This window comes from Stenella coeruleoalba, assembly GCF_951394435.1.
Source record: "Stenella coeruleoalba genome assembly, chromosome: 6".
NCBI lineage: Eukaryota > Metazoa > Chordata > Mammalia > Artiodactyla > Delphinidae > Stenella > Stenella coeruleoalba.
This window is the reverse complement of record NC_137151.1, coordinates 3,417,422-3,441,372: the sequence shown is the minus strand read 5'-3', so window position 1 is coordinate 3,441,372 and position 23,951 is coordinate 3,417,422. Positions and strand designations below refer to the sequence as shown.

Below are 23,951 nucleotides of genomic sequence, written 5' to 3'. Positions count from 1 at the left end.
GAGAAAATATTGAAGAGATTATAGTCAAAAAATTCCCTAACATGGGAAAGGAAATAGTCATCCAAGACCAAGAAAGGAAGAGAGTCCTATACAGGATAAAACCAAGGAGGAACATGACAAGACACATATTAATCAAACTAACAGAAACTGAATACAAAGAAAAAATATTAAAAGCCAAAAAGGGGAAACCAAGAGAAATTAAGGAAACACTCCCATTTACCATTGCAACAAAAAGAATAAAATACCTAGGATAATTCTACCTAAGGAGACAAAAGACCTGTATGCAGAAAACTATAAGACACCGATGAAAGAAATTAAAGATGATACAAACAGATAGAGAGATATACCATGTTCTTGGATTGGAAGAATCAACATTGTGAAAATGATTATACTACCCAAAGCAATCTACAGATTCAGTGCAATCCCTATCAAACTACAAATGGCATTTTTCACAGAACTAGAACAAAAAAATTCACAATTTGTTTGGAAACACAAACAAAGCAATCTTCAGAAAGAAAAATGGAGCTGGAGGAATCAGTCTTCTTGACTTCAGACTATTCTACAAAGCTACAGTAACCAAGACACTATGGTACTAGCACAAAAACAGAAATATAGATCAATGAAACAGGATAGAAAGCCCAGAGATAAACCCACGCACATATGGTCACCTTATCTTTGATAAAGGATGCAATAATATTCAATGTAGAAAAGAGCCTCTTAAATAAGTGGTGCTGGGAAAACTGGACAGCTACCTGTAAAAGAATGAAAATAAAACACTCCCTAACACCATACGCAAAAATAAACTCAAAATGGATTATAGACCTAAATGTAAGGCTAGACACTATAAAACTCTTAGAGGAAAACATAGGCAGAACACTCCAAGACAAATCACAGCAAGATTCTTTTTGACTCACCTCCTAGAGGAATGGAAATAAAAACAAAAACAAACAAATGGGACCTAATAAATCTTAGTGGCTTTTGCACAGCAAAGGAAACCATAAACAGGATGAAGAGACAACCCTCAGAATGGGAGAAAATATTTGCAAATGAAGCAACTGACAAAGGATTAATCTCCAAAATGTACAAGCAGCTCATGTAGTTTATTATCAAGAAAACAAACAACCCAATCCAAAAATGGGCAGAAGACCTAAATAGACATTTCTCCAAAGAAGATATACAGATTGCCAACAAACACATGAAAGGATGCCTAACATCACTAATCATTAGAGAAATGCAAATCAAAACTACAATGAGGTATGACCTCACACCAGTCAGAATGGCCATCATCAAAAAATCTACAAACAATAAATGCTGGAGAGAGTGTGGAGAAAAGGGAACACTCTTGCACTGCTGGTGGGAATGTGAATTGGTACAGCCACTATGGAGAACAGTATGGAGCTTCCTTAAAAAACTATAAATAGAACTACCATACAAGCCAGCAATCCCACTACTGGGCATATACCTTGAGAAAACCATAATTCAAGAAGAGTCATGTATCACAATGTTCATTGCAGCTCTATTTACAATATCCAGGACATAGAAGCAACCTAAGTGTCCATCAACAGATGAATGGATAAAGAAGATGTGGCACATATATACAATGGAATACTACTTAGCCATAAAAAGAAATGAAATTGAGTTATTTGTAGTGAGGTGGATGGACCTAGAATCTATCATACAGAGTGAAGTAAGTCAGAAAGAGAAAGACAAATACTGTATGCTAACACATATATATGGAGTCTATAGCAAAAAAGAAAATGGCTCTGAAGAACCTAGAGGCAGGACACGAATAACAACGCAGCTGTAGAGAATGGATTTGAAGACACAGGGAGGAGGAAGGGTAAGCTGGGACGAAGTGAGAGAGTGGCATGGTCATATATACACTACCAAATGTAAAGTAGATAGCAGGTGGGAAGCAGCCACAGAGTACAGGGAGATCAGCTCAGTGCTTTGTATCAACCTAGAGGGGTGGGATAAGGAGGGTGTGAGGGATATGCAAGAGGGAGGAGATATGCGGATATATGTATATGTACAGCTGATTCACTTTGTTATACAGCAGAAACTAACAAACTATTGTAAAGCAATTATACTACAATAAAGATGTTAAAGAAAAAAAAAAGCCAATCCCAAAAGTTACACCCTATAAGATTCCATTTATATAATATACTTGAAATGACAAAGTTGTAGAAATGTAGAATAGGTAAGTGGTTGCCAAGGGTTAAGTAGGGGGTGGGGATGGAAGGAAGTGGGTGTGGCTATAAAAGGACAATGTGAGGGATTTTTTTTAGTGATGAAAATGTTTTGTGTCTTGACTGCTTCAATGTCAATATCCTGACTGTGATATTGTAGTATAGTTTCACAATATATTACCATTGAGGGAAACTGGATAAATGGTACATAGGATCTCTTCATATTATTCCTTACAACTGCATGTGAATATACAACTATCTCAAAGTAAAAGCTTAATTAAAGTAATAAAAAAGGGAAACCAGAGGGAAAAATGTTCTCATGACTAAATCCGTAATTACTAAACTAAATAAATGTATATAGATAGACAGGTTGACTGAAAAATAAAGTTGAGGAAATATCCCCAAGTCTGGAGGCAAAAGTCAAAGAAGAAAATGCAGAGGAAAAATAATATACACAAGTTCAATATGGGAAACCCCAAATTCAACTACTAGAAAAATCTCAGAAAGGACAGAATGAAATGGAAGGGAGGAATTTATCAAAGAAATGATAGAAGTGGATTCTGCAGAGTAGAAGCAGCACATGAGTAAATACATACCTAATGCCATCTTTATGAAATTTTAGAACCCCAGCGAGCCTTAGAAACTTTCCCAGAGTCATACAACTAGAAAATCCCACAGCTGGGAATCAAATTCCTGCAGTTCAGCTCCAGAGTTTCTCCTCCTTACTCTCTTTACGTTGAAAACAAGTAACTAGAAATACTAGGTTCAACAAAAATGGTATGAAATTTGTCACCAAATTTGAAGTAAATTAAAATGACATGATTTTAAGCAGATGATGAAACATCTGCTTAAAGAAAGAAGAAGACTTGATTGGACCTTGATCCTGGTGCACATCTTGGCCCTGCAGTGTGGCATTTACATAGTCAGGGTAGCATGAATGTTGCTGATGGGTTTTCCCAGCTGGAGTGAACCTATGACCAAGCCAGTAGTTTCTGTTGCTTGTAGAACACATTGTGGTTGTTAATTTCCTTGACAAATCTGAGCTGTTTTATTTTACTTGTTGCCAAATTCACGTATTATTTGGATAAAAACAAACTAAAAATAATTTAAATATCTACTGTGGGACACAGAAAACAAACAAAAATGAAGAATGCTTTAGGTCCAAGTATGCATGGTGTCCTTGACAAAGTTGTCTAGAGATTGTGGGTAATCCAGGCAGCACACGGCTACATTAAAATCGGTTGCTTCCTTTAGGTCAAGTTCATATCCTGAGTGGCAGGTAGTTCTATTAATACTTTCCAAAGGGAATTCCAGTGCATAAAATTAATTTTTATGTTTTCTGTCAAATGAAACATTACCACTGGTCTGAGAGCATGGTTTATTTACCTCAGATTGGATTGGTTGACATAGGACATTAGATTGAAGGTTCTTTATAAACATTGAAAATGGTCATCAAGAGCACGGCGGAGAATAGTTTTGGAAAATGTTCTTGTTCTGCCTCTAGATCCATACATTAGTTTTCATGTAGGATTACCCAGACATGCCAAGACAGGCAGCAGCTCTTTGTGTGCACAGCCCAACTTCTAATTCACAGCTCTGTAAATGGAAACTGGCCAGGTGGCCTGAGCCAGAGTAGTGACACCTAGGACTTCTTTCTCCCCACCACATGGAACCCATGCCATGTGGGGAACAATCAAAAGCCTGCTAACATCTTATTAAACTACTGAAACAACCATTGACATCTGAATGGTACTCTCACATTCATAATCTTAAGTGAACCTCAGGACTATCCTGTGAGATGCCCAGGGAAAGTTGTCATTTAACACAGAGGTAGCTGACTCCCCTATATCTCCTCCCCACTGATGACGGGGCAGGGACAGTCAGATGGATTCCTGCCCCTTGCCAGTGACCAACATGAGTGGGCCAGCCAAAGCTATTTGGTGTCAAGGAGACATTGTGAGGTGTCTTCTTGGGGGAGAGGGCAACTTCTGGTAATGATTTCCCTGATTTTGAGAAAAAACTTTACAAAAGAGAGTAGTCCTGCTGCTTTTTCTGGGTACCATCCATTGTTGTGTGGTGATGAGATTCCTGGAGCTGTTTCCAGCCCGAGTGTGGGGCCAGCTCTAAGTGTCGTTGATGGGTGGCAGAGCATGTAGATGGAGACACGAAGAAGCCCTGAGACACCTCTAGACTTGCTCCACCACTGACTGCCTGTCACAGGAGATACTCTTCCGGTTGCTGACACCATCTTGTTTTGTATCTTCCTTTCCTTATAACCCAAACCATTCTAATCAATATAATAGAAATGTTCAGTGGTTTGCTCATGGTTACAAAGTTTAGCAGATTTGAGATTTTGATCAAGGTCTTCTGAATTCAAATCTAGCATTCTTTCCACTATGACAGCTGACACAATCTTTTTCCAATGTTTGTGTAGGACGTGCTGGCTGGCTAGACTTCTTCTCTGTGGCTTCCCTGTACCCCACCTGCTTAGGTAGCTTATCCACTCTGCTTTTCTCATTTGGCTGACCAATAAGCCATGGGGCAACCTGTTTGTGAGCCTTTTGGCATAGCTTTTGTCCTCGTGATAAAAATGTATTGGTACCAGTTCTCCTCCATGCTTTCTGCTTTGGATGCAGCCATGAAACATCTGTGATGAGAGGGATAGGCCAAGAGAATTGTGGAGACCTGCTTCTAATATTACAAGACATCAAGCTGATGTTTGCCAGCCCTCTGACCCTCAGCTTCTTGTTATATGAGAAGAGATGATTTCCCTGACTGTGTAAGCCTCTGTTAATCAGGTTTCTGTTACCTGTAGCTGAAAGCATTCTTAAAAGAAACAGAGCTCAGTGAGACTTAGTAAGTTAATGTTCTGCTTCCCATGTTACAAGGCCTTCAGGAAACCAAAAGACCTCATGCAAAGGGATGACTGAAAAGTGGATCTGGGGGAAGGAGGTCAGGCTATGCAGAGAGAGTTTAAGGGGAATAGTAGTCCCCACAGTGCCATCCATTCTACTTTCCTGAAAAAGTGGATAGAAATCAAATGAGCAAAGGTTGAGCAAGGGCTGTACATGAGAGAAGTCAGCTTAGCCTTTGCTCATGTCTCTGCCTCATTCACTCTCCAGGGAAAGAGTTTGAGCCACAAAGCTCCTGACTTTACCTTTTTGTCCCCACACAGCCCTCTCACCCTGCCCAAGTCATCACACAGCCAGGGGGACCAGCTGCTACCCCTTCCCTCACTCTGATCCTTGAAGATCTCCCCATTCCTTTCTCTGAATCCAGAAGTGCTCAGGAACAAATTAACCTGCTGAGCCAGTTCACCCTGGCAATGTGAAACATGAAATTGAAAGGGCCTTTCGTTTTCTGGCAAGTGGTCCATTGCCAATGAGGAATTCATACCCACTGCAGCATGACGAGATACTATTGGTCTCAGCAATACCTGCCTGCCATTTTAACTGGGAAAAAAGGAGTATTTTTTCTTTTCTTTTCTTTTCTTGGTACTCATTATCATTTTTATTATTTTATTTTTAATTTTACTTTTTACTGAAGTATAGTTTATTTACAATACTGTGTTAGTTTCATGTGTATGGCAAAGTGATTTAGTTATATTTTTTCAGATGTTTTTCCATTACAGGTTATTACAGGATATTGAATATTTTTGCCTGTGTTATAAACCCTTGTTGCTTATCTATTTTATGTATAGTAGTTTGTGTCTATTAATCCCATACTCCTAATTTATACTTCCTCCCTTTCCCCTTTAACCATAAGTTTGTTTTTTTGTGTGTGAGTCTATTTTTTGTATATACATTCATTTTATATTATTTTCTAGATTCAACATATAAGTGATATCAAATAATATTTGTGTTTCTCTGTCTAACTTAGTATGATATTCTCTAGGTCCATCCATGTTGCTGCAAATGGCAATATTTCATTCTTTTTTAGAGCTGAGTAATATACCATTATATGTATATATATCACATCCGTGTCTTGGCTATTGTAAATAGTGCTTCTATGAACATTGTGGTGCATGTATCTTTTTGAATTACAGTTTTCATCTTTTCTGGATATATTCTATATATAGATTCTAGGGGTGCAATTGCTGTGTCATATGGTAGCTTTACTTTTAGTTTTGAAAGGAATATTGATACAGTTTTCCATACTGACTGCACCAATTTACACTCCCACCAACAGTGTAGGAGGGTTACTTTTCTCCACACCCTTCCCAGCATTTATTATTTGTAGACCTTTTGATGATAGCCATTCTGACTAGTGTGAGGAGATATTTCATTGTGGTTTTGATTTGTATTTCTCTAAAAATTAGCAATATTGGACATCTTTTCATGTGTTCATTGGTCATCTGTATTGGAGACCATGTCTATTTAGGAGAAATGTCTATTTAGGTTTTCAGCCCATTTTTGATTGGGTTGGGGTGGGTTTTTTTGTTATTTATTTATTTATTTATTTAGGCTGCATCAGGTCTTAGTTGCGGCACGTGGGATCTTTTGTTGTGGCATACAGGCTCTTTGTTGCGGTGCCTGGGCTTTTCTCTAGTTGTGGAGTGCAGGCTTCTCTCTAGTTGTGGCCCACGGGCTCAGTTGCCTCCCAGCATGTGGGATCTTAGTTCCCTGACCAGGGATTGAACCCACATCCCCTGCATTGGAAGGCGGATTCTTAACCACTGGACCACCAGGAAAGTCCCCTGGGTTGTTTTTTTGATATTGAGTTTCTTTTTTTTTTTGCTTATAAATATATCTTCCTCATTTTATTTTATTTTATTTTTTAACATCCTTATTGGAGTATAAATGCTTTACAATGTTCTGCTGTATAACAAAGTGAATCAACCACAGATATGCATGTATCCCCATTTCCTCTTCCTCTTGCCTCTCCCTACTACCCTCCCTATCCCACTCCTCTAGGTGGTCACAAACCACAGAGCTGATCTCCCTGTGCTACGCAGCTGCTTCCCACTAGCTATCTATTTTATATTTGGTAGTGTATACATGTCAATGCCACTCTCTCACTTTATCCCAGCTTACCCTTCCCCCTCCCTGGGTCCTCAAGTCTATCCTCTATGTCTGTATCATTACTCCTGTCCTGCACCTAGGTTCTTCAGAGCCTTTTTTTTGTTTTAGATTCCATGTATATGTTTTAGCATACGGTATTTGATTTTCTCTATCTGACTTACTTCACTCTGTATGACAGACTCTAGGTCCATCCACCTTACTACAAATAACTCAATTTAATTTCTTTTTACGGCTGAGTAATAGTCCATTGTATATATGTGCCACATCTTCTTTAGTCATTCATCTGTTGATGGACACTTAGGTTGCTTCTATGTCCTGGCTATTGTAAATAGTGCTGCAGTGAACATTGTGGTACATGATTCTTTTTGAATTATGGTTTTCTCAGGGTATATGCCCAGTAGTGGGATTGCTGGGTCATATGGTAGTTCTATTTTTAGTTTTCTAAGGAACCTCCATACTGTTCTCCATAGAGGCTATATCAATTTACTTTCCCACCAACAGTGAAAGAGGGTTCCGTTTTCTCCCACCCTCTCCAGCATTTATGGTTCGTAGATTTTTTTGATGACGGCCATTCTGACTGGTGTGAGATGATATCTCATTGTAGTTTTGATTTGCATTTCTCTAATGATTAGTGATGTTGAGCATCCTTTCATGTGTTTTTTGGCAACCTGTATATCTTCTTTGGGGAAAAGTCTATCTAGGTCTTCTGCCCATTTTTGGATTGGTTTGTTTGTTTTTTTGATATTGAGCTGCATGAGCTGCTCCTATATTTTGGAGATTAATCCTTGACCAGTTGCTTCATTTGCAAATATTTTTTTCCCATTCTGAGGCTTGTCTCTTCATCTTATTTATGGTTTCCTTTGCAGTGCAAAAGCCTTTAAGTTTCATTAGGTCCCATTTGTTTATTTTTATTTCCATTTCTCTAGAAGGTGGGTCAAAAAGGATCTTGCTGTGATTTATGTAAGAGAGTGTAGTGCTATGTTTTCCTCTAAGAGTTTTATAGTGTCTGCCCTTACATTTAGGTCATTAATCCATTTTGAGTTTATTTTTGTGTATGGTGTTAGGGAGTGTTCTAATTTCATTCTTTTACCTGTAGCTGTCCAGTTTTCCCAGCCCCACTTATTGAAGAGGCTGTCTCTTCTCCATTGTATATTCTTGCCTTCTTTATCATAGATAAGGTGACCATATGTGTGTGAGTTTATCTCTGAGCTTTCTATCCTGCTCCATTGATCTATATTTCTGTTTTTGTGCCAGTACCATACTGTCTCGATTACTGTAGCTTTGTAGTATAGTCTGAAGTCAGGGAGCCTGATTACTCCAGCTCCTCTTTTCTTTCTCAAGATTGCTTTGGCTATTCAGGGTCTTTGATGTTTCCATACAAATTGTGAATTTTTTTGTTCTAGTTCTGTGAAAAATGCCATTGGTAGTTTGATAGGGATGGCATTGAATCTGTAGATTGCTTTGGGCAGTATAGTCATTTTCACAATGTTGATTTTTCCAATCCAAGAACATGGGATATCTCTCCATCTATTTGTATCATCTTTAATTTCTTTCATCAGTGTCTTATAATTTTCTGCATACAGGTCTTTTGTCTCCTTAGGTAGGTTTATTCCTAGGTATTTTATTCTTTTTGTTGCAATGGTAAATGGGAGTGTTTCTGTAATTTCTCTTTCAGATTTTCCATCATTAGTGTATAGGAATGCAAGGGATTTCTGTGCATTAATTTTGTATCTTGCTACTTTACCAAATTCATCGATTAGCTCTAGTAGTTTTCTGGTAGCATCTTTATGATTTTCTATGTATAGTATCATGTCATCTGCAAACAGTGACGATTTTACTTCTTTTCCAATTTGGATTCCTTTTATTTCTTTTTCTTCTGTGATTGCTGTGGCTAAAACTTCCAAAACTATGTTGAATAATAGTGGTGAGAGTGGGCAGCATTGGATTTTTTCCTGCTCTAGGGGGAAATGGTTTCAGTTTTTCACCACTGAGCACAATGTTGGATGTGGGTTTGTCATATATGGCCTTCCTTACGTTGAGGTAAGTTCCCTCTATGCCTATGTTTTGGAGGGTTTTTTTTCTTTTATCATAAATGGGTGTTGAAGTATGTCAAAAGGTTTTTCTGTATCTATTGTGATGATCATATAATTTTTCTCCTTCAATTTGCTAATATGGTGTATCACATTGATTGATTTGCTTATATTGAAGAATCCTTGCATTCCTGGGATAAACCCTACTTGATCATGGTGTATGATCCATTTAATGTGCTGTTGGGTTCTGTTTGCTAGTATTTTGTTGAGGATTCTTGCATCTATGTTCATCAGTGATATTGGCTTTTAGTTTTCTTTTTTTGTGACATCCTTGTCTGGTTTTGGTATTAGGGTGATGGTGGTCTCATGGAATGGGTTTGGGAGTGTTCCTCCCTCTGCTATATTTTGGAAGAGTTTGAGAAGGATAGGTGTTAGCTCTTCTCTAAATGTTTTTTAGAATTCACCTGTTAAGCCATCTGGTCCTGGGCTTTCGTTGGTTGGAAGATTTTTAATCACAGTCTGAATTTCAGTGCTTGTGATTGGTTTGTTTATATTTTTTATTTCTTCCTGGTTCAGTCTCAGAAGGTTGTACTTTTCTAAGCATTTGTCCATTTCTTCCAGGTTGTCCATTTTTTTGGCATATAGGTGCTTGTAGTAATCTCTCATGATCCTTTGTATTTCTGCAGTGTCAGTTGTTACTTCTCCTTTTTCATTTCTAATTCTATTGATTTGAGTCTTCTTTTATTTCTTGATGAGTCTTGTTAATGTTTTATCAATTTTGTTTATTTTCTCAAAGAATCAACTTTTAGTTTTATTGATCTTTGCTATTGTTTCTTTCATTTCTTTTTCATTTATTTCTGATCTGATATTTATGATTTCTTGCCTTCTGTTGACTCTTGGGGTTTTTGTTCTTCTTTCTCTAATTGCTTTAGGTGTAAGGTTAGGTTGTTTATTTGAGATGTTTCTTGTTTCCTGAGGTAGGATTGCATTGCTATTAACTTCCCTATTATAACTGCTTCTGCTGCATCCCATAGGTGTTGGGTCATCTTGTATTCATTGTCATTTGTTTCTAGGTATTTTTTTTATTTCCTCTTTGACTTCTTTAATGATCTCTTGGTTTAGTAGTGTATTGTTTACCCTCCATTTGTTTGTATTTTTTATAGATTTTTTCCTGTAATTAATATCTAGTCTCATAGTGTTGTGGTTGGAAAAGATACTTGATATGATTTCAATTTTCTTAAATTTACCAAAGTTTAATTTGTGACCCAAGATATGATCTATCCTGGAGAATATTCGAGGAGCACTTGAGAAGAAAGTGTATTCTGTTGTATTTGGATGGAATGTCCTATAAATATCAATTAAGTCTGTCTTGTTTAATATAGCATTTTAAGTTTGTTTTTCCTTATTTATTTTCATTTTGGATGATCTGTCCATTGGTGAAAGTGGGGTGTTAAAGTACCCTACTATGATTATGTTACTGTCGATTTCCCCTTTTTTGGCTGTTAGCATTTGCCTTATGTATTGAGGTGCTCTTATATTGGGTGCATAAATATTTACAATTGTATATTTTTCTTGGACTGATCTTTTGATCATTATGTAATGTCCTTCTAAGTCTCTTATAATAGTCTTTATTTTAAAGTGTATTTTGTCTGATATGAGAATTGCTACTCCAGCTTTCTTTTTTTTTTTTTTTTTTTTCGGTATGTGGGCCTCTCACTGTTGTGGCCTCTCCCGTTGTGGAGCACAGGCTCCAGACACGCAGACTCAGCAGTCATGGCTCACGGGCCCAGCCGCTCCACAGCATGTGGGATTTTCCCAGACTGGGACATGAACCCGTGTCCCCTGCATTAGCAGGTGGACTCTCAACCACTGCGCCACCAGGGAAGCCCTCCAGCTTTCTTTTGATTTCCATTTGCATGGAATATCTCTTTCCATCCCCTCACTTTTAGTCTGTATGTGTCCCTAAGTCTGAAGTATGTCTCTGGTAGACAGCATATATATGGGTCTTGTCTTTGTATCCATTCATCCAGTCTACATCTTTTGGTTGGAGCATTTATTCTATTTACCTCTAAGGTAGTTATCAATATGTATGTTCCTATTACCATTTTCTTAATTGTTTGGGGTTTGTTATTGTAGGTCTTTTCCTTCTCTTGTGTTTCCTTCCTAGAGAAGTTCCTTTAGCATTTGTTGTAAAGCTGGTTTGGTGGTGCTGAATTCTCTTAGCTTTTTCTTTTCTGTAAAGGTTTTAATTTCTCCATCAAATCGGGATGAGATCCTTGCTGGATAGAGTAATATTGGTTGCAGGTTTCTCCCTGTCATCACTTTAAATATGTCCTGCCAGTCCCTTCTGGCTTGCAGAGTTTCTACTGAAAGATCAGCTTTTAACCTTATGGGCTTTCTCTTGTTTGTTAATTGTTGCTTTTCCCTTGGTGCTTTTAATATTTTTTCTTTTATTTAATTTTTGATAGTTTGATTAGTATATGTCTAGTCATGTGTCTCCTTGGATTTATCCTGTATGGGACTCTGTGCACTTCCTGGACTAGACTGACTATTTCCTTACCCATATTAGGGAAGTTTTCAGCTATAATCTCTTCAAATATTTTCTCAGTCCCTTTTTCTTTCTCTTCTTCTTCTGGGACCCCTATAGTTTGAATGTTGGTGCGTTTAATGTTGTCCCAGAGGTCTCTGAGACTGTTTTCAGTTCTTTTCATTGTTTTTTCTATATTCTGCTCTGCAGTAGTTATTTCCACTATTTTATATTCCAGGTCACTTATCCATTCTTCTCCCTCAGTTATTCTGCTATTAATTCCTTCTAGAGAATTTTAAATTTCATTTATTATGTTGTTCATCATTGTTTGTTTGCTCTTTAGTTCTTCCAGGTCCTTGTTAAAAGTTTATTGTATTTTCTCCATTCTATTTCCAAGATTTGGGATAATCTTTAATCTCATTACTCTGAATTCTTTTTCAGGTAGGCTGCCTATTTCCTCTTCATTTTTTTGGTCTGGTAAGGTTTTTGCCTTGCTCCTTCATCTGCTGTGTATTTCTCTGTCTTCTCATTTTGCTTAACTTATTGTATTTGGGGTCTCCTTTTCACAGGCTTCCTGTTTGTAGTTCCTGTTGTTTTTGGTGTCTGCTCTCAGTGAGTAAGGTGGGTTCAGTGTGTTCTGTAGACTTCCTGATGGTGGGGACTGGTGCCTGTGTTCTGGTGGATGAGGCTGGATCTTCTCTTTCTGGTGGGAAGGACCACGTCCAGTCGTGTGTTTTGGGGTGTCTCTGAACTTATTATGATTTTAGGCAACCTCTCTGCTAATGGGTGGGCTTATGTTCCTGTCTTTCTAGTTGTTTGCCATAGGGTGTCCAGCACTGTAGCTTGCTTGTCATTGAGTGGAGCTGGGTCTTAGCGTTGAGATAGAGATCTCTGGGAGAGTTTTCACCATTTGATATAACATGGGACTGGGAGGTCTCTGGTGGGCCAATGTCCTGTACTCAGCTCTCCCTCTTCTGAGTCTCAGGTCTGACACCCAGCCGGAGCACCAAGACCCTGTCAGCCACTCAGCTCAGAAGAAAAGGGAAAAAAAGAAAGAAAAAAGGAAAGAAAGAAAGAAAAAGAAAGAAAGAGAGAAAGGAAGAAAGAAAAAAGAAAGGAAGGAAGGAAGGAAGGAGGGAAGGGAGGAAAAGAATGTTATTAAAATAAAAAAATTATCAAAAAGTAAATAATTATCAAAAGTAGTTTAAAGAAAGAGAGAAGGAAATAAGAAAGCAACCAAACCAAAAAACAAATCCATCAGTGATAACAAGCACTAAAAACTATACTAAGAAAACAAAAACAAAAAAGGACAGTCAGAATCCTAGGACAAATGGCAAAAGCAAAGCTATATAGACAAAATCACAGAAAGAAGCGTACACATACACACTCACAAAAAGAGAAAAAGGAAAAAAGATATATATATTTATATAAAGGAAGGGAGCAACAAAATCAATAAACAAATCTACCAATGATAACAAGCTCTATATACTAAACTAAGATAAACATAAAACCAGGAACAAATTAGATGCAGAAAGTAAACCCCAAGTCTACAGTTGCTCCCAAAGTGCACCACCTCAATTTTGGGATGATTCATTGTCTATTCAGGTATTCCACAGATGCAGGGTACATCAAGTTGACTGTGAAGAGTTAATCCGCTGCTCCTGAGGCTACTGGGAGAAATGCCCCTTTCTCTTCTTTTGTTTGCAGAGCTCCTGGGGTTCAGCATTGGATTTGGCCCCACCTCGGCCTGTAGGTCACCTGAGGGTGTCTTTTGGGAAGTCTGAGGTCTTCTGCCAGCGTGCAGTAGGTGTTCTGTAGGAGTTGTTCCACATGTAGATGTAGTTTTGATGTACTTGTGGAGAGGAAGGTGATCTCCATGTCCCACTCCTCTGCCATCTTGAAGGAGTCTCCTCCAGATTGGCTTTTCTTCACTCCACATAATTCTCTGGAAATTCATCCAGGTTGTCACTTATTTATTTTTTATTGCTGAGTAGCTTTCCCTGGTATGGATGTATTATATCACAGTTTGTTTAAACATTTATTGTTGAAGGATATCATATTTGTTTCTACTTTTTGGCTATTATACATAAAGCTTCCATAAACATTTGTGTACAGGTTTGGGCATGAACATAAGTTTTTATTTTTCTAGAATAAATTCCTAGTAGTGTAATTGCTGTGTTTTATGGCAGTTGCAGGTTTAGTTTTTTAAGACATTGTCAAACTGTTTTCCAGAGTGATGGCCATTTTACATTTCCAACAACAATGTCTGAGTGATCCATTTTTTCCACATTCTGGTCAGCATTTGGTGTTTTTGCTATTTTTTATTTTAGCCATTCTTATATGTGTGTGATGATATCTTATCATGGTTTTAAGATTTTTTTTTTTTGATGTGGACCATTTATAAAGTCTTTATTGAATTTGTTGCAATATTGCTTCTCTTTTATGTTTTGGTTGTTTGGCTGCCAGGCATGTGGAATATTAGGTTCCTGACCAGGAATCAAACCTGCACCCCCCTGCCATTGGAAGGCAAAGTCTTAACCATTGGACTGCCAAGGAATTCCCTTATCATGGTTTTAATTTGCATTTTCTTAATGGTTAATAATGCTGAACATCTTTTCATGTGCTTATTTACAATTTATATGTCCTCCATTCCATATGTATATTTATAAATTCTATAGACATAGATATAAACAAAAAATCTTACTAAGATTTTGGTAGGAATTGCATTAAACCTAAATATTAATTTGGGGACAGTATACATCTTTACTATGTGGAGCCTTCCAATCCATGAACACTGTGTGTCTTCCCAATTATTTGGATCTTCATTAATTCCTTTTATAAGCGTATTGTAATTTCAGCTTCAGTATTTAATTTTTTGAGTGATTCTAAATAGTATTGTATATTTAATTGTGGTATCCATGTGTTCATTGCTAAAATTGATTTTTGTATGTCTATCTTGTATCCAGTGACCTTGCTGAGCTCACATATTAGTTATATGGTTTTCTGATTTTTTAAAAAATAGATTCCTTGATATCCACCAAGATAATCATGTCATCTATAGTAGGAACCATTTTATTTCTTCCTTTCTAATCTGTATACCTTTTATTTCCTTTTCTTGCCTTATTGCACTAGGTAGATTTTCCAGCACTATGCTGAATAAGAGAGGTGAGAGCAGACATCCTTGCCTTGTTCCCAATCTTAAGGGACAAACATTCAGTATTTCAACAGTAAGTATGAGGTTATCTGCAGGGTTTTTGTAGGTGTTCTTTACCAAGGTAGTGGTATGCTGAACAATTTATGTAAAGAACTACTGAGACAAAAGTATAATATTTGCACATACACACACACACTGAAGAGTGCATCCCCATTTGTGCCTGGCTGTCAGTGCAGGGCATGGAGCCAATCTAATCTGTTGCTGAGCTGGACCTGGCTTTGTTTCACCTTAAGTTGAATTCAATTTCCCACCAGCTGCAAATGTTTTGAGGGTGGGATGAGGAGTTCTCTGAAACAGAGATATGAGCAAAGGAAGATTATGGGTTTCTGGTTATATAGCTGAGTTATCAATTTTCTAACAGGTTTATAACCTGCTGATTGCTGAAGATTCTCTCTGAAGTTCTGTCCTGGCTGTCCACCCTTCAAAAGGTGGCTCTCTGCCCTGTCCCCACTTCAGCGTAGTCTGCAAAGGCCCAGCATGTCTCTGAAGCTTTTCTCTCATTGGTTCTGCAGCATAACCCACTTCACTGCACACTCTACAAAGGCACTAAGAGATTTCACTTAGCTTTTCTGTTCTTCAGGAACCATCTAGAAAATGTCCCATCCTCACGTAACTAAAAATTGGCTTTGATTTCTTTTGAAGCTGTTACTAGCTTTGTAATGTACCATGTATTTGCTTTCTCTCCTTCACTGCCTTACCTCACTTCCTCCCTCAGTCTTCCTGCCTTAGGAGTACATGTCCCAATAAATCTTCAGCATGCAAACTTGCCTCAACCTCTGCCTTCTAGGACACCCAGGCTAAGGCAGATTTTTCTTAAGACTTATTTGAATTGTTCTTAGCTCTTAGTAAAAAGAGCAACCAAAAGGTACTGAGAGCAGACCAGGAAAGACTTTTTGTTTCAAACTATTTAGTGAGTCACACCCAATTTATAGAACAAATCTCCTCCATATTCATTCTACGTGTTCTGGGAGAATCTGAACTAGCCCAGGAGGCTTCTCATCCTTTGAGACCCAGCTCAAAACTTCCCCTCTGGAGAGTCATTCCTGACTTTCCCCCAATCTCCCTGGTACCCCCTGAGCACTCTATGCACGTGGCAATGAGAGGATACGTTTATGTTATAATCTTAGCTTAGGTGACTGTCTCCCCACTCTGAAGGACAATGCCAGGGTATAGAAGATACTCAATAAGGTCTAATGAACAAAATTCCACACAGAGGACACATTTCCAGGTGTCTTTGGATTCTGTCTCTACCACTGATATTAAATGTAGCTTGAACGCAGTTATTGCTTTCCCTGGGGCTGATCTCAGATGGGGGCCATTTTAACAACCCTGCACTCAGAACGTGAGGCCTCAGTTGCTGGATTAGGTGAATTAGCTCTCCAGAAATCACAGAAACTTCACTGAATGACATTAATCTCCCTTTACAAACAAGAAGATAAACTAAAAAGAAGGCTGTTGATCTAATAGTTGAGACAAATCAAAGAACAGAGAAAGATAGACTATCTAAGAATATCTGAATGTAAAAATAAAAACTTAAAAGGTATCTAGTGTGTTTATCTAAGATTCTCACAATCCTCTTGTATTCCCAAAGGTGATTAGGCCTCCTTCCGAATACAATCACGTCCAAAGCCTTTGTGTTTACTCACCAGAGGTTAGTCTCTCCCAACATTTTTCTAATTGGCTTTTCAATGACTCCACAGGACAACATACTCCTCCAGCCAAAAAGAATTTTTAAAAATCTTTCTTCTTACTCTTAGGTTAGAGTCTCTACTTCTTAGCTTACTCATTCATCACTTCACCCCCCAACACACACTCCTTAAAAAGGGAATAAGAAGCTGCCACTGAGGATGGTTTCTGATTCAATATCTGTTTCTAAACCTAAGCCCCATCTGCATTCAGTGTGGGAGCAGGTTAACTTTGAGATGTCATAATGATCATCCTCAGGCCACACACTTAGAATGTCAGGGGCAGTTCTGCATAAAGTGAGAAGTGACAGGCCTTGCAGAGGAACTGAGTATGCCTAGAACTGCTCCAGTCAAAGGTGAAGATGGGTTTCCACTCAGGAAATCATCTGGACTATTCTTAATTTACTTTCAATTTGGCATGCATTAATTATCACTTCAGGCTCACCACAGTGTCAGGGGGCCCTCCCTCAAATGCATTAATACCCCCTTACCTCCCAGGCAGGCGCCGAAGGCAAGGGCATACATGAGTGGTGGCACAGGCAGGCTGACCTCAGGGTCTCTGCTCAGGTTCAGGAGCACAGGAATCTGTGGAGGAAAAGGACACTGATATCAGGTCCATGGAAGGCCAGAGGAGTTTCCCATTCTATGACCAACTTGCAAAATCCAAAGCACTTTTTTAGCAGTCAAACTGTATGGAGCACAGGATGTTCAAAAGGAAATAAAAGCAACCTTTGGAATCCACAAAACATTGAGTTTGAGACCATCAGTGAGTCTTTGTTTCCAGCCACATGACCGATTGGTCCCCCTTCTCCTCAGCTCCTTCTCCAGCTGCTGCTGTGGATTCCTAAATGGGGTGAAGTCGCATAGAATCTAACACAGTGTTTGGGACCACAACCATCTAACCAGCATTTATTAGCCCTGCAGTGGATCAAGTCCTACACTAACTCCATGCGTACATCATCTTATTTAAGCCTCAAACTTCCTCCAGGTGTGTATGCTATACCTTCAATTGATAGATAAGTACATCGAGACATGGAGAGACACAGATCTTGTAAGTGGCTAAGCCAGAATCAGTTCTCTGATTCCAAACTGCATGCAGGTAAACCGGTGCTAAGCCCATTTCTCACCACTGCCTCTGTGCAGTCACCCCACACCTGCTGATGTTCATGATGTAACAAGCATCAGATTCAATGACTAGGAAGTAGTATTCTCTAGTAAATCATGGCAACATCCAGTGCATCTTTCTAATAGGGATAAATTTCACATTATAGTAATTAGTGAAACACGTAACAGTTGTGACCGTTCTGTGTGAAATTTGTGTTCCCAAAACATGCCCCCTTGTGGCTCATGTTGCTAATGAAGGACAGAAGGAGGTGTACTCATTGGACCTGCTTCCACCATGCTCAGGAGATGTTAGTCCATGTTACCACTGTTAGGTACCTCAGAGCAGCCCATTAGAGGTTAAGGAGGGACCCCTGGACCTGCTGTCTTGGAGCAGTTGCCTTGTGTGAACCTCTGTAAAGAGCAGGAAGAGGAGGGCTCCAACAGTAACCCATCTGGAAAGGACTACCCAAAATCACAGACAGAAAGATAAAAACAATGTGGAGATATGTAAATGACATGTGATTTCATTTGCTATAGAGAATTAGGGGACAACAGAGCTACACTCTACTGGACACCAGGTTTCCTGATGTCATAAAAGCAACACCTCATTGCTTATTTGGGAAGATTGGATCACTCCCCATCCTTTTATCTCTGCAATAGGACTTCACTTGCATGCCTTCTGCAGTGGTCTCCAGTGAAACAGACAGATCTACTTCCCTACCCCACTGACTCTGGCCTTGGCCAGTGGCTTGTTTGACCAGTGGGTGGACTAGACAGAAGCACCCCATGTTACTGTAAGCCTCTCTGAAGCTTCAGGTTCGGCTATGAGAAGAGCAAATCCCAGGAAGTATTGCCACCTCTTGGTGTCCCCAGAGGGAGGACATGTGGAAGAGCCCCATAAGTGCCAGCAGAGCCCTGACCAATGGGCTGTGGCCAACCCACAGACCTATGCACCTACGGTACACACTCCTCTTCTAGTCCTGCCAAAAGCTCTCCAGAGTTGCCTTGTGGGGTCTGAGAAAGAGCCCTTCCTATTAGCTGGGTCCAAGGAGAATTTCAATTCACTTTTTCATTCTCAGTAGCCCCAAATATTTACTGGAAGAGAAATGAGTAACATCCTGGGAAGTCTACTTCACAAAGAAACAGAAATTCCTGTCAGAAGGGTCCCCTGAGCAGTCCCCATGGCAAATTTCAATCCTTGCTTCTGTTGTCTCATGATGAACCCAATTATTGTCACAGAGGAAACTTCAGACTTGAAGTCTTGGTTCTTTGGAGAAACAAGCAAAGCAGGGCTTCTCCCAGCACCTAGTCATCAATGAGCAGAGCAAACACACACACACTGTGGCCACCAGACACCATACACACCAAGCAGCATGCTGTCATAAAAGACCAACCTCCACCCTAAAGGACTTCTTGTGCTAATTGGCTCAAAGAAACAGACTTGGAACAACTAAGCACAGGATGCTGAGTCCTTGTCAGGGGTACTGAGGTGTAAAAGTTGGAAGGGGTCCTTGACCCTAGTGCTACTAAAAATCAAGACAACTGTTCCTGTGCACATGTTCCAAACCATATAGTTACAAGTACCAGATTCTGTTATAGGCTGATGGCTACAGAAAGATATCCACCAAAAAAAGCCCTGGGAGAGGTCTAGAGTCCTCTGAAGAAACGTCAGCAACATAGTGGAACAAAAAAACTTGAGAATAACCACACAAAAGTGAAGGAAAACAGCATTGGTCAGGTCCCCACTCCACACCCTACAAGAATGGGTTGTTGTCTCACTGGCTTCATACCAGGTCCCAGAAAGCTTCATTTTGCCTGCATCATCCCATTCCCCAAGCCAACACTGCTCAGCACCAAGTGGGAACTTCCTATTTAGAAATAATTCCCCTCACTCGGAAACAGAAAGCAGGATGAGCAAATCTACTTCCCCAGCCTTTCAGGGAACTGCACAAAGGACCCACTTTTGTTTCACCCCAGCCACAAACTGTCAAACCTGAGTTGTATAGAAGCAGTTAAGAACAAGGAAGAAAAGCAGGGGCTATCAGTGTCAGCCTCACACTAGGAGTTACTATGGTTTCCAGCAACCCGCTCTATAGATGATTCTGGTAGCTTTCACCACTGAAGAAACCAATGGCCAGCACAGCTGCTGCATACCTCCTGAATATTTTACTGGTTTATGCCCCACAAGTATTTGTGTTCACTGACACAAGCCATCTGAGTCCCTTCCCAATCCCTCATGCAAGGCCCCACCATAGCCTGGGACCAGGACCAGTAGCCAGCCCACACCAGCAGCTGTGAAAATGAAAGATACCAGCCTAGAATCCTGCAGGTGACCACCCCATGGTAGCTCCTCCAGCTGTGCTCTTATGCACCACTGGACTGACACCAGCCACTGACTTCGACTTGCCATTCCTGTGGCAAGATCTTGCAGCCACAGGACTGTACCACAATAGCCAAGGCCCTCAGTTGCTTGTGGGCCTCAGTTCAGCTCTATGTCTTGTCACTGGCTTATACTACTCTGCTCACCTGTAGCTAACCCCTCCAACTGTACACCTGCATGACCCCAGTCTGACTCCCAAAACTAGTCTCCACTGCCATGTACCCATGGCAAGAACCAGCAGCTATGGAAGTATGCACCAAGAGCAGGGCCCCTGCAGCTTCCAGTGCAACTACAGGTGGCCTCAGTCCTTGCTATTTCACCAGAACCCCATCAGTATATGCATGTCTGTAATTGGCCCTTGCCACCACACAGGCACCTGCTGCCAGCCCCTGCAGCCAAGTGTATGTACACCACCAGCTCTGATAACCACTTTTATCAACCCTGGTCCCTAGCTGCAGGAACTGGAGGCACCACTGAGGACCACAACAGTTCTTGCAGTCTCTGTGGACCATCCACACCACTCACCAAGGACCACACAGTATCAGTGATGTGGACTCCATCATGCTGAGCCAACAAATCACCATGCACCCTGGAACTAGAGCTTCCACATGCCCTCACAATTGATGCCCTGTGCTCAGGTCATGGTACTCTCAAGCATGCCCCCAACTGCAGGTGAAGATATTTTCCATAAAGTCTGGAAGAGATGGCTGCTTCTCCACATGTGCAGATACTTGTGCCAGGCTACAGGGAACAAGAAGAATCAGGGAAACATGACTCAACCAAAGAAAGAGTGTAAACTTCCAATGATTGACCCCAAATAAATGGAGATTCAGGAATTGTCAGGCACAGAATTCAAAATAATTGTTCTAAAGATGCTCAGAGAGCTACAACAGAACTCAAGTAAACAATTTAGAAAAAATAGGAAAACAAAACAAGAACAAAATGAGAAGTTCAACAAAGAGACAGAAAACATTAAAAAGAACCAAACAGAAATTTTGGAGCTGAAGAATACAATGACAGAACTGAAAAATTCAATAGAGAGCTTCAACAGCAGACTGGATTAAGCAGAAGAGTCAGTGAGCTCAAAGACAAGTCATTTGAAATTATCCAATCAGAGGAGCAAAAAGAAAAGAGAATGAAGAGAAATGAAGAAAGCCTACAGAAGAAAACCTATGTATCACTGTAGTCCCAGAAGGGGAAGAGAGGAAAGGGGGCAGGAAACTTACTTAAAAGAAATAATGGCTAAGAGCTCCCAAATCTGGGGGAAGATTTTGATAATCCAAGTTCATGAAGCTAATAAATCACCCCAAAATTTCAATCTAAAATATTCTTCTCTAAGGCACATTATAATAAAAGTGTCTAAAATCAAAGACAAAGAGAGAATTTTAAAAGCAGCAAGAGAAAATAAATTTCTCTCATATAAAGGAATCCCCACAAGGCTATCAGTGGATTTCTCAGTAGAAACCTTAACAATTCACAAGAGAATGGGATGATATATTCAAAGTGCTGGAAGAAAAAAACCTGCCAACCAAAAAACACTTTACCTAGCAAAGCTGTCCTTCAGAAATGAAGGAAAGATAAAGACTTTCCCAAACAAACAGAAGCTGAGGGAGTTCATTACCACTAGACCAGCCTTGCAAGAAATGCTGAAGAAAATTCTTCAAGTTGAAATGAAAACATGCTAATTAATAACATGAAAAAAGGAAAGTATAAAATTTACTGGTAAGTATACAGTCAAATTCAGAATACTCTAACACTGTAATGGTGATGTGTGAATCACTTAATCCTAGTATAAAGGTTAAAAGATGAAAGTATTAAAATATCTATAGTTACAGTAACTTGTTAGTGAAAACACAAGATTAAAAGATGTACATTGTGACACCAAAAACATTAAATGTAGTGTGAAGTAAAATATTAGATTTTTTGTATGCAATTAAAGTTGAGTCATTAGTTAAAATAGCCTGTTATAAGATATTTTATTAAGGCTTCAGGTTAACCACTCTACAAAAACCTATAGCATATACACACAAGATAAAGAGAAGAGAATGAAAACATACCACTACAGAAGATTATCAATTTACAAAGGAAGACAACAAGAAAGATACAAAGGAACTACAAAATAGCCAGAAAACAACAATTAACAAGACAGCAATAGTAAGTCCTTACCTATCAACAATTACTTTAAATGTAAATGGATTAAATTCTGTAATCAAAAGGCACAGAGTGGCTGAATGGATTTAAAAAAAGAAAAACAAAAAAATGAGAAAAAACAAGCCCCAACTATATGCTGCCACAGGACACACATAAGCTCAAAGTGGAGTGATGGAAAAAGATATTCCATGCAAATGAAAACCAAAAGAGAGCAGAAGTAGATTTTTTATGTCAGAAAAAATAGACTTTAAGTCAAAAACTGTTGAGACCAAAAAAGTCACTATATAATAATAAAGGAGTCAATTCATTGATAGCTTTTACAATTGTGAATATATGTGCATCATACATCAGAGCACCTAACTATATTAAGCAACTATTAACAGATCAGTGGATTTCAATGCCCTATGTAAAGAAATATCATCCAGACAGAAAATCAATGAAGAAATATTGGGTTTAAACTACACTTTAAAATAAACAGTCCTAACAGTCATATACAGAACATTCCATCCAATAGCAGCAAAATGCACATTCTTCACAAGCACATACTGAGCATTCTCCAGGATAGATCATACGTTAAGTCACAAAATGAGTCTTAAGAAATTTAAGAAGAAAGAAATCATATCAATGATCTTTTACAATTACAATGGTGTGAAACTAGACATCAATAACAAGAAGAAAGCTGGACAACTCACAAATGTATGGAAATGAAACCACATGCTCCTGAAGAATCAGTGGGTCAAAGAAGAAATCAAAAGGGAAATCAAAAAAATATCTAGACAGACCTTCAAGATGGTGGAGGAGTAAGACGTGGAGATCATCTTCCTCCCCACAAATACATCATAAATACACCTACATGTGGAACAACTCCTACAGAACATCTACTGAATGCTGGCAGAAGACCTCAGACAACCCAAAAGGCAAGGAACTCCCCAATGTACCTGGGTAAGGCAAAAGAAAAAAGAAAAAACAGAGACAAAAGAATAGGGACAGGACCTGCGCCTCTGGGAGGGAGCTGTGAAGGAGGAAAAGTTTCCACACACTAGAAAGCCCCTTCACTGATGGAGACGGGGGTGGTAGGGGGGAAGCTTCAGAGCCATATAGGAGAGCACAGCAATAAAGGTGCAGAGGGCAAAGTGAAGAGGTCCCCACAAAGAGGATTTGTGCTGAACAGCAATCACCAGCCTGAGACATTTGTCTGCTCACCCACTGCGGTGAATGGGCGCTGGGAGATAAGGCTCGGGATTCAGAGGTCAGATCCCAGGGAGAGGACTGGGGTTGGCTGCGTGAACACAGCCTAAATGGGGCTAGTGCACCACAGCTGTCCAGGAGGGAGTCTGGGAAAAAGTCTGGAACTGCCTAAGAGGCAAAGGACCATTTTTTCAGGGTGTGTGAGGAGAGCGGATTCAGAACACTGCCTAAACGAGCTCCAGAGATGGGTGAGAGATGGGGGTATCAGCATGGACACCACAGATGGGCATGAAACACTAAGGCTGCTGCTGTAGCCACCAAGAATCCTGTGTTCAAGCACAGGTCACTAACCACACTTCCCCTCCCAGGAGGCTGTGCAGCCTGCCACTGCCAGGGTCCCGTGATCCATGGACAACTTCCCTGGGAGAACACACGGCACACCTCAGGCTGTTGCAATGTCAC

The 23,951-nt window shown here is 39.6% G+C and overlaps 1 protein-coding gene across 1 annotated transcript in view; it reads right to left on the bottom strand.

Annotated features, from left to right (window-relative positions):
• Positions 1–23,951, bottom strand: part of OCA2 (OCA2 melanosomal transmembrane protein) — a gene marked incomplete at both ends in the record, with an annotated part of 232,040 nt that overhangs the window by 5,217 nt on the left and 202,872 nt on the right. The window contains one exon of the mRNA XM_079924777.1: positions 17,158–17,251. Within this exon, the coding sequence (XP_079780903.1) occupies positions 17,158–17,251 (94 nt within the window). The remainder of the gene's footprint in view (positions 1–17,157; positions 17,252–23,951) is intronic.